Source organism: Gopherus flavomarginatus, chromosome 1 (assembly GCF_025201925.1).
Source record: "Gopherus flavomarginatus isolate rGopFla2 chromosome 1, rGopFla2.mat.asm, whole genome shotgun sequence".
Taxonomy (NCBI): domain Eukaryota; kingdom Metazoa; phylum Chordata; order Testudines; family Testudinidae; genus Gopherus; species Gopherus flavomarginatus.
In genome coordinates, this window is record NC_066617.1 from 153,604,630 (window position 1) to 153,618,870 (window position 14,241).

Sequence of the window (14,241 nt, forward strand, 5' to 3'; positions counted from 1 at the left end):
GTGGAAGAGGGCTTGGAGCAGGGGATTGGGGTGCAGGAGGTGTTTCAGGGTACTGGATCCAGGCAGCGCTCACCTCGGGCAGCTCCCTGCAAGCAGTGACTTGTCCCTCGGCTCCTAGGCAGAATTGCGGCCAGGTGGCTCTGTGTGCTGCCTCTACCCCCAGGCACTGCCCCCACAGCTCCCATTGGCCGTGGTTCCAGGCCAATAGGAGCTGTGGAGCCAGCACTCAGAGAGTGGGGGCAGTGCATGGACCCCCCATGGCCATTCCCTCACCCAGGAGCAGCAGGGACATGTCACCACTTATGGGGAGCCATGCACAGCCAAGTAGGAAGCCTGCTGGTCCTGCACCAACTGGACTTTTAATGGCCTGGTCAGCAGTGCTGACTGGAGCCACCAGGGTCCCCTTTTGACCAGGTGTTCTGGTTGAAAACTGGACACCTGCCAGCCCTATTGAAGATTTGTATTGGGAGATATCAGAAATGCCTGTTTCTAGAGCTTTCCGGTGGGTAAAGTGCTGGATAATACAGAATAGACCAGAATAGGGGGAGAGATAGCTCAATGGTTTGAGCATTGGCCTACTAAACCCAGGGTTGTGAGTTCAGTTCTTGAGGGGGCCACTTAGGGATCAGGGGCCAAAATCAGTACTTGATCCTGCTAGTGAAGGCAGGGGGCTGGACTCAATGACCTTTCAAGGTCCCTTCCAGCTCTAGGAAATTGGTATATCTCCAATTAAAAATTATCAAGGGGGAAAGAACATTCATGTCCAGTTTAGCCACATACACCCCCCAACTGTGGCTCTTGAAGGTCACCATATGTGAAGCTGTGGTTGTCCTTAATGTCCCCGGGGTGGACTGTTAGGAGTAAGGCTAAATACAGCTGGTTTACTTGGCATGATTACTGCCACTATCCCTTCAGTGGAGACACGGACCTTCCTGGGGCACCTCTCAGAAGGGTCAGCACAACCTGGTGCAGCTTCCACTGGGGAGCTACTCAACCTGGTAACCAACCTTCTGTAAAAACCAGTAAATTAACAAACAAAACCTATGGTTAGTGACAGTAAGGATACCTCAGGACCCATCCCAAATCCTTGGAAGCATGGAAATACCAAGTTAAGGGAAAGTCTCCAGCATTCCTTGTCACTGGCGGGAAGGCAGTGGCTGGGGCAAGGAGGCAAGGAAGGGATCACAGGATGCAGGAATCAAGGAGGGTTTCTGGCAGCAGGGCAGGTGGGTTGTGGGGAGAGGGCAGGCTGGGGGTGTTTGGGAAGGCCAGTGGTAGGGGTTATATTAGATGGAGTTGTTTGGTGCATCAGGCAAATAAAGTCAGATTTTGCAATGAAAACTCTAAAATGATTTATTTCATTTGGAGCAGATACAGGAAACATCTGAGATAAAATCCAGGAGGTCAAATCAAGCATATGCACAAAATACATCTGTGTATACCTTACATTCAGTACATTCCCTGATGGAGTTGGGGCTTAGCCATCACCGTGGGGTGGGTGCTTGTCCTGCTCACTCTAACCCATCCACACCTAATAAGATCTCTTCTTGGTAATGAGGCTGGGAGAAAGATGAAAGAACAAAGCATCGCACTTGAGGAAGGAAAGGTGAGTTGGATCCAAGCAAGCAAAGTGGGCTGCAAGATGGCTTATCCCTGGCAGAGACTTCATTCACCCTTCTGTCTCAAGCATCGGAATAGTCATTCTTCAGCAGACTGCAAGAGAAAGAAATTAAACAGCATGAGCTCTCGTATTGTAGAGGTGAAATGCCCCCTACTCTATGCAGTGACCCCACTGAGCCTGCCAGTCTCCTGACCTCTGGCCAGACTGGAAGGCATAGAACACAGAATACTTTACATAGCTGAGGGGAAGTGCAATATTTCGTTGATTAGGCATTTGTGTGACTTAATGCTCTTCATTTCCAATGTGGCTGCACTGAGCTCTTTAGGGGAGTTACAGAGTGACTGTATTGCTTCACGTTTTGCACAGCTCGTTCTGTTTTTGGATGTAGTAGTACTGTTTTGTCTTTTTCTAATAAGGGCTTCTTTAGAATCATAAATAACTGTGCTACCTGCACTCACATAAAAACAGATGAAAGCAGAGCTACGTTTCTGTCCCCCAGCACATAATCACCACTATGTTTCTTTCACTCAGCCCTCACTCCCACCTAAAAGTACATTTACTAGGAACTTAGTAATATTTAATGACAAGTGATAAGAAGGCAAATAAAACTCTTAAAGTTCACTAGTGTACTCTGCATATAAATCCAGCATATGACAGGATCTCTTATGTTGTTGGCAATAGTTTTCCCATTATGGGGTTCAAGAGATCTAGTTTCTGACCACCTAAAGACTGAAGCAAGCAGTTCAATCTTGGCAATCCAGGCAGGCCTAGAAAGCTCACTGCTGCTTTTGCAAATGTGAAAGGTGCAACCATAACAGCAATCATCTTCCTCACAGAGCAATCATTGTGCATAAGGAGGCATTGCCCTGGGCTTTCAGAAACATGGCCTTCCTTGACCGGACGTTCTCCGGCCACCGCTGGACATCCCAGGACTGGAGAACAATGATGCAGCCCCCACCACTCTGTACTTATGGGTTTGGCCCAAAATAGCTTGTGAGCACTGAGTGCTTGTCCAGAAACTCTACACCACTCACTAGTACATGCCATTGCTTGGGCAATTCAGATAGATTAGGTCTGTTGCCCCTCTACGGGGATCAACACACAACAGTCTCTTCCAGCTAAGATTGCCACTACATGGCTCTCTGCTAGTAATGACTGCACAGCTGCCACTGTCTCTCCACACCTGCTTCTGCTGCCTCAGAGCATAGAATCACCAAATCCTAGGAAATGCCAGCTCTTCACTCAGTGAGAAACCCTTGTTCTCATGAAAGCAGTCAGCAAGTGAAGCAGCATGTGTTGGTTTACTTGGACATTGTTATAGGGATTCTGGGAATTTGTCTTCTCCTCCCACAATCCCTCTGGGCACCTTTGAGGCCTCCCAGAAGGCTATTGGTAATCACTCATAACATACTGCAGTTTGGAACAACACTAGGAATTCTGGGATGAATGCCCAGAAGAAATTGCCGCTAACACAAGCCAATGCAGTGCTAGTGTAGATTTGACATGTAACCGTAAAGCCACTTAACATGAGTGTGAATACTGTGAGGATGCACTGATTTGTGTTTTATCAGAACTGAGGTATCTAATTGCAACTGAGGGAACTACAGTCTAGACACAGCCTGAAGTGAAAGGCCCCATGTCCTATTCCCCCATCCCTGAGCTAGCAGCCAGCCTCATTCTCTTGAGGCCAGAATCTCTCCCTAGTTAGAGGGGCCTGGATTTGTACTTACCGTTGACACTGACATATTCTCCTTTCAATCAAGTCTCGCCTGGCTTGTGCCATCTTTTCAGCCCGTCGCTGCCAGGAGAGAAAGGAGTGTGGCATGAACCCACATTTCTGTGTTTAAAGTTTTACCCTCCACAGTGGCTGGTGGTTTCAAACCCTCTGCCTGCCATGACAGTACAGATTTTATCTGCCTCACTCCTCAGAGATTTAACTGGGATATAGCTATTTTAAGAGTCCCTTCTCCAGGGGTGGTGATTCCTAGTTCCCTCCCACCTGCTTCTCTGAAGGGGAGAATCCTCCGAGACTCATCCTGAGTGCAATGGAGGGACTTTCCTCCTTTGCTGTCTGCTGGGACTTGGGAACTCACCCTCCTCTGCTGCCAGGCAATAAAGATGAAAATAAATAGGCTTGCAAGGAGAAGCAGCACTATGCTGACTCCAACCACTACCGGGATCAGCACATAGATATTCCATTCAGCAGCCTTCACTGTGGAGAGAGAAGTGAGAGAATTGGAGAGACAGACATAGAGAGAGACAGAGAGAGATAGCATGGGGCTTTGAATGGAGGAACTGATGGTGGTCTCCCTACCCACAGTGTAGTCAATGCTGGTTATCATGTTATTCTCCACCTTAAGGCTGCATCTCCACAGCCCCACAGTCTTGGTCTTCACCATCACCTCACTGTATCCCGACTTATTTAATTTCTTCTCCGTCCCGTTCACATGCTCCCAGAACAGCTGGGCATTAGATGGGATAGGAGCCGAGAGCTTGCAGAGCAGGGTCATGTTAGCCCATTTGGAGAGCGGCCCAACAGGGTCAGCAGAGACTGCAAAGAGAACAAGAGGGGGACATGCAAATGAGGGGATCTGACAGAGTCTCAGGGGTCTCCAGATTGTAGGCACCTTTTTGGGGGGCACCACCCATACTCCGGCCCGACTTCCTCTGCAGTGTCCATAGGGGCCACAACTTCCTCTCACCTGTCATCACCACCAGGTGGATGGCCTTCTCCACACGGCCACGACTGACTGTGAGCTGGCACTGATACCATCCAGCATCCTCGAACTGGACTTTGGGCAGTTTCACTTCCAGGGGATTTCTGGGTTTCCATGTAACCTGCATGTTGACCATTTGCTTAGACAAGAGCAGCTCTTTAGAGGTGACATTGAACTTAAACTTCTCCTGGTACTTGCTGTCTATCATTGGTTTCCATTCCAAGCCTACCCCGACATACTCCAGCTCTCTTATCTGCAGCAGGTGAGTGCTCAGAGAGTAGGAGAAGGACACAGTGGAATTAACAGCTTTGTAGAGCGTCTCCTGGTTCAAATTATGAAAACCTGAATTCAGAGCACAAAGAGGAGAACATATAGAAGTGTGGGGAGCAATAGTCTCATCATCAGTTTTGCAACTTCACCATGGAGCAAGGAGGAGATAGTCTGTCCCACTGTCTAGCTCTAGGGAGATCCCATCTGGGTTATTGTGCTCAGTTCTGGAGGAGCTCAGAGAAGAGCCACAACAGTTCAGGAGGCCAGAAGAGTTGGGTTCTTGGGAGAGATTCAAAGGGCTAAATCCATCCAGCTAAGCAAAGCTACAACTGGGACAAGGAAATGAGAATCATCTGCATGAGTCTGAGATGCACAAATCTCTGGGGGAGGGGGTCTGTTTAGGTAAACAAGGGGGAACAGGGTGAGACTGAGCCAAGGAACAGGAGCTCAGGAGCCAACTTCCAGTGCTGAGGGGTCTGTGAGTCTGGAGATCCTGTGAGGAAGGCCCTGGTGCTGCATTTCTCAGGACACTGGGAACTAGGAATCCAGGTAATGGACTGTGACCTTTCCCTGGGCTTGTGTGTGAGGAGGAGATGGGATATGTTTAGATTTATCCACCATCTTCTGCATTTTCTAGGCAGCTGCAAAGTTCTGAGACTCAGATCCATGCTTCTCTTACCTATCACCAGCACCTTATAGGGTATGTCCAGCTTAGCAGACAGGGATGTGATGTGGCACATCCAGGTCCCACTGTCCTCAGCCTGGAGGTTGTGCATCTGCAGAGTGCGTCCACCATTCTTCAGTTCTCTTGACTGAGTGGCTGTCACTTTAACCTTGTGGTTGTTGGACCAGGTGACACTGGCACTTGAGGAACCTTGTATGCTCAGCGTGAGATTTTCACCCTGCAGGAGGTAGTCACTAGGAGAGCCTGTAACTGTGAAGAGAGAGAGAGAGCCCACCCAGTGAGTCCTGTCCTCCACCAGCTTCCTCCAGGGGAGGGGCTGGGACTGAAGGTGAGCATGGGAATCTCAGCAGAAGGGCAATCTGAGGAGGCAGGGCTAGCTAGAGGAAAGGGATCTGTGATAGCTCACGCCAGAGGAAATGGACAAAGGACAGGGACCTCAGCAAAGTGTTGTCTCAAAGCTCCTTGCACTCTCATCTCACTGTCCCGGATCACTCACCTTCAAACACCTGCAACTGGACCTCCTTGAAAGTTCTGGAACCGACTACACAGACGTACTTGCCAGCATCAGAGTGCTCCAGCTGTGACAGTGTCAGGGAGAAGTTCCCCTTGGCTATCTCCTGTTTATTTAATTCAGATCGATTGATCAACCGAGTTCTGCCTTTGGGGAGAATAAAAAGGCTGTGGGTGAAAGCTGTTCCCCAGGAGAGAGGGGATTCTCTAGCCCTGTATGAGGGACAAGGGTGTGGTGAATTTGGAATTCTACCTCTCAAGAGGCGTGCCTGATGCTGGATCACAACTTGTTCATTGTATTTCCAGATCACCCCATCACTCTGGGATTTGTCAATACAGGGCAGAATCACCTGTTCCCCAACAGCACCAAACACTGTTGTCTCTCCCTCAGCCATAATGGGGATCAGACCTGAAAGAGACTCCCCAAAATAATGGGGGAAGGAACAGTCATTACAGTGGCAAAAATAATACCCCGTCTCCATGAAAATGGACCCCAAACCTCCTAATCCCCCACACTCCTTCCTGGGAGTCTACCTCATTTTTACTTGCTCTTTTTCTTCTTGCAGTCTTTCCAAAATCTCTAGTCTCCTCATTCCAACCACCTCAACTCTCTTCCATAAAATAAATCTATCTATCTATCTATCTATCTATCTATCTAACAAACGGTGACAGATGTGGCATTTTCCTGCAATATCCATGAAAAACCTTACTGAATTAAGTGTACATATATCTGGATTAAGTTTAAATACATTGAATTAAATGCAAAGGTTATGTATGATTGTGGGCTGGGATGTATGTAACCTCTCTAGGGGTGAGCTGTGATGTAAACCCTGGGAACTGTTATGAACTTCAAAGAACTGTATTGACCAATGTGCCAGACAAGAATGGACTTTTGGGGACAGTGTCCAGTGGTTTGTCTGGGGACTCTCCGGGGGAGGTGAATGTGAAAATCCAGCCTTATGAAGCTGTGCCCTGAAGAGGGGACCATTATTTGCTGATCATCTGCCCCTGGAATCTCAAGATGAAAGGCCCAAGGTGTATAAAGAAGAGACTGACCTATTCATGGTCGTTCTGGGTCTGACTCTGGGACAGTTATGGACTTGTAACCACAGGGAAAACCCTGTGTGGGGTTTGAAGGACAGACTCCTACCAGAGCCCTTGTTAGAGGTGGGATGATCACTGCTAAATACTTCTTTTGTTTTTAGCATGTTTTCTCTGTATTGCTTTTGCCTTAGGAATAAATGTATTGGCTTAGAAAGACCTGTGTGGTAACTTCTAACTGCTAGCAATTACCCTGTTCATATCCTCTGGAGAGAAAGCACAGTGCCGTCATTATCCTTGTAGGCAATCCTTACTAGGGAATTCACAGTGTAGGTAGGGAACTGTGCAGCCTGGCAATACCCCAGTCAGGAGGAAGAGAGACATGGGTCTTCATCCAAGAGAGGTGATAGCTGGGGAGCTGAAAGCCTAAGGGTATGTCTAGACTACCCGCCATATCAGTGGGTAGCGATCAATTTCTTGGGGATCGATATATCCCGTCTCATCTAGACGCCATATATTGATCCCCGAAAGTGCTCCTGTTGACTCCGGAACTCCACCAGCACAAACGGCAGTAGCAGAGACGACAGGGGGAGCCGCGGACGTTGATCCCACACCATGAGGACGAGAGGTAAATTGATCTAAGATACTTCGACTTCAGCTACGTATCTTAGATCGATCCCCTCTCACCCAGTGTAGACCAGCCCTAAGTGAGTGTCGCCTAAATCCTAGTATGCTTGTGTTTGTCTCCATCTCTGTTTCTGACACTTTCTGTCCCAACCTGGAGTTACAGCCATCTCTGTCTTTGTCTTTCTCTCTTACCTTTCTTCCCACTCGTGCTGATCTTACTCTCCATTCCCCCGCTTGGATTTCCTCCCTTCATTTCTCTCTCCCGTGGCTCTCTCTTCTTTCTGCCCCATTTTTTTCCATTCCTGCACACCCTCCCTACGTTTCCTTCTCTCTCTTTCCCTAGCTGACAGAGATTCTGTTCTGTTTTACACATATATACAAACTTCTTCCTGGGCCTGTGTCTCCAGAAGGCTGCAGCATTGCCTTCAAAAATCACGAGTCAGGCCACAAAAAGTCATGAGAATAAAAATCATGAGATTTTTTAAAAATAAAATTAGTGACCGGTTCTTTTTCTTTGTTTTCTGTTTTGGTGTTTTCAGGCCACACTCGGGTCAGGTTTTCAAGCTTTTCTCTAAATTGGAGAGGCAAAACCTCTTTTTTTCTAATTGAAAGCTGAGAGTCTTGTGCAACCATTCTCCATTCCTGGAGCTGGGGTTTTAAGAAAAACACTACGTATGGCAAGGGCTCCAATCAAATCACAACAAGAGACAAAATTGAGTCTGTTACAGCAAATCCCTTCATAGGAAACATCACAGGGATTGTGGTGGGATGCTGCAGGGGACAGTATTTTCCCTCCTGCACTTTGTGGTGAGTGATTGGGATTGGTGCTGTATTCAATGTGATAGTGCCCAAAGGTCAGGTCCCTTACAAAGAGTTCCACAGGTTATTGGGAGTCCTGACTCACAGGACCAGAACCAGTCTTGGCACCCTTGCCCCAATATCATGACATCTTATCACTTCAGTCAGTGCAAAGTCTCCCTGCTGCAGCATTGCCAACATCATGCATTCAAAACTCCAAACTCAGACTCCCTTCCCCCTCAAATCATGAGGTTGGTTTAAAAATTATGTTTTTTTAAAAAAATAATAAACCACACTGGTTTGCACCTGCATTCTGATTTTTATAGGGAAGTTGCCCAGCCCCAATCTGTATGTTGTCATTTCAGGTTCAATATTCAAACTGAAACATACACACAAAAGTGCAGGAGGTCTCTCGTTTGGCTGCTTGGGGGCAGAGCCCCCTTGCCTCTCCTATTCTTGATGGCAGAGAGCTGATGTCTGACTATATAGACTCATCTTAAATTTTGCAGGACAGTCCTACATTTAGGAATCTGTCCTACCTCCCTGAGCCAGCCCGCAGCCTGTATCCTGAACAGACAGACCCTTTGTACAAAAATACTCTGTAGTCTAGGGGACACCAAGACCTCATACCTCTACACTATGGAAGAGGCAATTATTATCCCACCCACTTTATAGATAAGGTAATTTCTAGCAGAACTGAGAATAGAACCCAGGCCTCTAACATAGGAGACCCAAATACCAACCACCCTGCAAACTGCTTCTTTAAACAATAATAATAAAAAAACCTGTCATACACCGATGTGTCCGGCCAGCCTGTCTGTAAACACTAGATCATACTCCCCTCCCAGAGCTAGCTGCGAAATATCTGAGTAGTTCCCAGAGTGGGTGACACACCACCCTCTAGTAGTTGGTCCACCTAAAGAATCATAGAAGATTAGGGTTGGAAGAGACCTCAGGAAATCATCTAGTGCAACCCCCTGCTCAAAGCAGGACCAACCCCAACTAAATCATCGCAGCCAGGTCTTTGTCAAGCCAGGCCATAAAAACCTCTAAGGATGGAGATTCCACCACCTCCTTAGGTAACCCATTCCAGTGCTTCACCACCCTCCTAGTGAAATAGTTTTTCCTAATATCCAACCTAAACCTCCCCCACTGCAACTTGAGACCGTTGTTCCTTGTTCTGTCATCTGCCACCACTGAGAACAGCCTAGCTCCATCCTCTTTGGAACCCCACTTCAGGTAATTGAAGGCTACTATTAAATCCCCCCTCACTCTTCTTTTCGGCAGACTAAATAAGTCCAGTTCCCTCAGCTTCCCCTTGTAAGCCACATGCCCCAGCCCCCTAATCATTTTCATTGCGCTCTGCTGAACTCTCTCCAATTTGTCCACATCCTTTCTGTAGTGGAGGCCCAAAACTGGATGCAATACTCCAGATATGGCCTCACCAGTGCTGAATAGAGGGGAATAATCACTTCCCTCGATCTGCTGGCAATGCTCCTAGTAATACAGCCCAATATGCTGTTAGCATTTTCGGCAACAAGGACACACTGTTGACTCAGATCTAGCTTCTCATCCACTGTAATCTCCAGGTCCTTTTCTGCAGAACTGCTGCTTAGCCAGTCAGTCCCCAGTCTGTAGTGGTGCATGGGATTCTTCCGTCCTAAGTGCAGGATTCTGCACTTGTCATTGCTGAACCTCATCAGATTTCTTTTAGCCCAATCCTCCAATTTGTCTAGGTGACTCTGGACCCTATCTCTACCCTCCAGTGTATCTACCTCTCCCCCAAGCTTAGTGTCATCCGCAAACTTGCTGAGGGTGCAATCCATCTCATCATCCAGATCATCAGTGAAGTTGCTGAATAAAACCACCCCAGGACCAACCCATGGGGCCTCCACTTGATACCGGCTGCCAACTAGACATCGAGCCACTGATCACTACTCATTGAGCCCAACGATCTAGCCAGCTTTCTATCCACCTTATAGTCCATTCATCCAATCCATACTTCAACTTGCTGGCAAGAATACTGTGGGAGACTGTATAAAGAGCTCTGCTAAAGTTAAGATATATCATGTTACATCCACTACTTTCCCCATATCCACAGAGCCAGTTATCTCATTGCAGAAGGCAACCATGAGTTGCCATTCGTGAATCTATGTTGACTGTTCCTGATCACCTTCCTCTCCTCCAAGTGCTTCAAAATGGATTCCTTGAGGGCCTGCTCCATGATTTTTTCAGGTACTGAGGTGAGGCTGACTGGTCTGTAATTCCCTGGATTCTCCTTCTTCCCTTTTTTAAATATGAGCACTATATTTGCCTTTTTCCAATTGTCTGGGACCTCCCCAGATCGCCAGGAGTTTTCAAAGATAATGGCCAATGGCTCTGCAATCACATCAGCCATCTCCTTCAGCACCCTTGGATCAGCATTAGATCCAGACCCATGGACTTGTGTATGTCCAGCTTATTCCTTTAGCACAAGGAGATCTGTGCTGTGATTCTGAAAAGCCAAGGGTTCTTGTCCTGCTAAAAAATCCATGTGGAAAAAATACTCAGTGATCACGTTATGAAAGACTGTTTCATAACACATGTGCAGACAAGGGCTAGGTTCCATAGCAAGCATTAGTTCCAGCATCTCCTACTGTTTGATGTTAAAACCTCCATGTTCTTGTATGTAATATTTGTCTTATGGGATCCCCTCTACGCTAACATTAATTGAGGGATGGATGCCTCAGGCCATTGCCAATGGGTTACAGAGATGGTCATCAGTCTGACTCCAGCACAGCTCAGTGGAGACTGAAGGTTGTTTCTGTGAAAGTAGAATGAATTATATTGTGAAAATAGAAAGGATTAAAGAAATGCTGTCTGTACCTTTAAGCAAAACTGTTGGAATGCTGCAATCCAGGTGTCAGGAATACAGACATTAACATAGAACAATTGCACTGTTTAAGGGCAATTGGTGAAGTATTAGCCTTAGATCGATAAGAGTTAGTAAGAAAGTAGGATATGCATGCTGTGTCCCAGGTGAATTTTACTGTTTTGCTTTCTTTGTCCCTTTGTCTAATTCCCGCTCTTTTATCTGTATAAATAAGACTGTTTGGGTCTTGCATGGCCACTCACATTATTTGGGTGTTATTGGCGGAGCGCTGCGCTAATAAAACAGAGTGGTCTGACAAATTGTGAGTCCTGATTCTAACTTTGACATTTCCATCTAATGGATCTTCAGTAGTGAATTAAATCTTCACTGCAGAGTTAACCCAGGCTCTCACCCAGGTGCTGCTTCTAACCCCCCTCCTGTCCACTCACAAAACCCTCTCACCTAAGTTTAGTGGTGCTTTCCGCATGGGTTAATTGGCCTGGCTAGGGGTACTGGCTAGTGCCCAAGTAAGCCACCCCCTTTGCAGGGAGGAGACAGGCTAAATCACTCAAGTATTTATAGACCTCCAGTGCCTTTCGACAATCTTCCCCTCTCCCCCGCTGCCCTGCGTCCTCCCACAATTCACTGGGAAGGAATTATGGAACAGCTCAGCTTACTGCGGTATAAAGAACCCTGGGATGTGGCCCCAGGAGTCCTAGAGACACACATGGGTAAATGCAGTGGCAGTGAGATCACAGTCATACAGGTTATGGTTTTGAAGTACGGCTGCTCACACCCAGGCTAGGTTAACCCAGGTACTCAAACACGGGTGCTGATCATCTGAGTTACCTGTTCAGGGAAGACACACCCTAAAAGGGGCTATCTTCTCTGGTGTGGTGATCCAGCCAATGTGTTCTCCCTGGAGTTTGATATCAAATTCAGTGTATTTTACGCTGTCCCTAGATTTCCAGTTCTCCTGGAGCTGCAGTTTTCTGTATTATCAAATGTAGTTGCATAGCGGTCGCCTCACTTTTACTTAATAAGGCCATCTTAGGCTTGTGGATTCAGTCCCATTGTCAGTAATCGGAGATGGCAGCCATTTTGAAAAGGGGCAAAACTTGTTTAGTTTGAATCAGGAAATCAGGAGATTGTAAAGAGATGAAAAATACCCAAGCTGCTGCACCACACCCTGCCCAGCCAGGGACTCACCGAGCTGCGTCACAGTGAAGACAGCCAGGATGCTGTTTGCCATGACGCTGAATGGGTCCATCCTCTTGGATTGTTCCTTCCCTCCGTGAACTGTGAGCTGGAAATATCATCCAGGTAAAGGGATCCTAATGCGGAAAAACCCAAATGAACTATTAATAGTGGTTTATTTTCCAAGTCTTGTGGCTCCATGGCTGGGCCTATGTACTTGGTCAATGCCCCTTGTGTCTGCTATGCTACAGCACAGCTAGGTGGAAATTCTATCACACAGTCAGGTGAATTCAACATGACAATGAAGAAGCCAGCCAGTGTGTTCTCCCTGGAGTTTGATATCGAATTCAGTGTATTGTACACTGTCCCTAGATTTCGGGTTCTCCTGGGGCTGCAGGTTTCTGTATTATCATATGTAACTGCTGCCTGTCGAAGTTGTGGGAGTGAGGGGTGCTGGAGGATTTTCAGCAGCACAGTAGCAGTTGGCCTTTCTGCACCTGGAGAGGCACTTTGGGGTTCCTGCGCCCAGGTGGCAGGTGAGGCCTTTGCCTCAGATAGAGGTTGCATCTCCTCTTTCCCTTCCTCTCTGAGAAGACAGGGGAAACTTTGAACTTGAATGGGCAGAGGGGAGGCTAAGATCAAAGATCAAAAATCTGGCCTTGATTGCTTCTTTGTGATGGTTATAGACAGCCTGGAAAGCTCTTTTTAAAGGGTTTTTTTGGTTAGTTAGTTTGCTTTTGTTTTTTTTCCTTCGAAATCTCATGACTGTCAAGTCTGGTGTTCCCTGGAGGACTCGTTGGGATTCTCAGAAATGTGGGGCAGGGAAGGAGTAGAAATAGTAGTAAAGAGAGTTTTTCTCCCAAGTGTTTACAGTGTTTGAAATAAACAGGTGTTAACTGAAAATCATGGAAAGAAAACCCAAAGGACTAAGGTCTGAGTAAAAAGTTGATAAAGTTCACACCCTGGGCGATGTAGTTAAGATGACCTAAGACCCAATGTGAACACTGCTATGTTGATGCAAGAATTCTAGCTACTGTCTCTCAGGGCAGGTCTACACTTAAAACACTGCTGTAGCACTTAAGTGAAGACACTCCTGTGTCGATGGAAGAGAGCTCTCCTTTCGGCATAGTTAAAACTCCTCCCTGAGAAGAGGTAACTATATCGGTGGGAGAAGCTCTCCCGTCAATACAGTGCTATCTACACCAGGGGTTAACATTGCTATAATTACATTGCTCAGGGGTGTGGATTTTACACACTTGTGAGCGACATAGTTATACATACCTAGGTCTGTAGTTTAGGCCTGGCCTTAGAGAGGTGGATTAACTATGCCTGTGGAAGAACTACATTGCTGTAGTAAATGTCTGCACTACAGCGAGGCAGCTGTTGCTTCTGTAGCTGTGCTGCAGTAGCATATCTGGTGCAGACTTACCCTGAGTGTAAGAGCTAGAAAAATATGTAGGGTCCTATTCTCCTCCGTGCTTGACCGTAGTGCAGGGAAGTGGCCATTGGAACCGGTTCTGGAGCCCTGATCTGTGGCTGCCTTGCAGCAGTTACTCTAACTTCTACTGCTGGGTCTACCAGTTCCTCCCCCACTCTCAACATGCATCCATCTCTCACCAGAATGCCCCCTCCCCCATCTTCACTGTCTCCATCAGCTTTCCATTGGCAGAGATTCTCTGGGTGTAGAGAAAATTGCCCTGTGGGACTCTGTGGTCTGTTTAAGTTCATCATGCACTGCTTTACACAGTACAAAATGAACTTTGTGGGCCAGAGAATCTGGCCCTTATTTTCATAAATGAATGTTCACGTTTTGGAGCAAAGCGTGGACTGTATGTAAGACACACTCCATGGCTGCAGAATCACAAAATACAGAAAGGGTCACAGGTGATATAGATGGATCCCGAGAAAGGGAAGGAATGGTACA

General features: G+C 47.1%; 1 protein-coding gene across 3 annotated transcripts in view; it reads right to left on the bottom strand.

Moving 5' to 3' along the window:
- Positions 1–1,327: 1,327 nt before the first annotated feature.
- The window catches only part of CD4 (CD4 molecule), a 57,578-nt gene continuing 44,664 nt past the window's right edge, over positions 1,328–14,241 (bottom strand). For all 3 annotated transcript variants that reach the window (XM_050967439.1, XM_050967430.1, XM_050967447.1), the window contains 9 exons: positions 12,330–12,454; positions 6,057–6,212; positions 5,790–5,951; positions 5,288–5,542; positions 4,324–4,680; positions 3,936–4,172; positions 3,715–3,833; positions 3,352–3,419; positions 1,328–1,713 (listed from right to left, as the gene is read on the bottom strand). In XM_050967439.1, the coding sequence (XP_050823396.1) occupies positions 1,683–1,713; positions 3,352–3,419; positions 3,715–3,833; positions 3,936–4,172; positions 4,324–4,680; positions 5,288–5,542; positions 5,790–5,951; positions 6,057–6,212; positions 12,330–12,390 (1,446 nt within the window). In that variant the 5' untranslated portion in view covers positions 12,391–12,454 and the 3' untranslated portion in view covers positions 1,328–1,682. The remainder of the gene's footprint in view (positions 1,714–3,351; positions 3,420–3,714; positions 3,834–3,935; positions 4,173–4,323; positions 4,681–5,287; positions 5,543–5,789; positions 5,952–6,056; positions 6,213–12,329; positions 12,455–14,241) is intronic.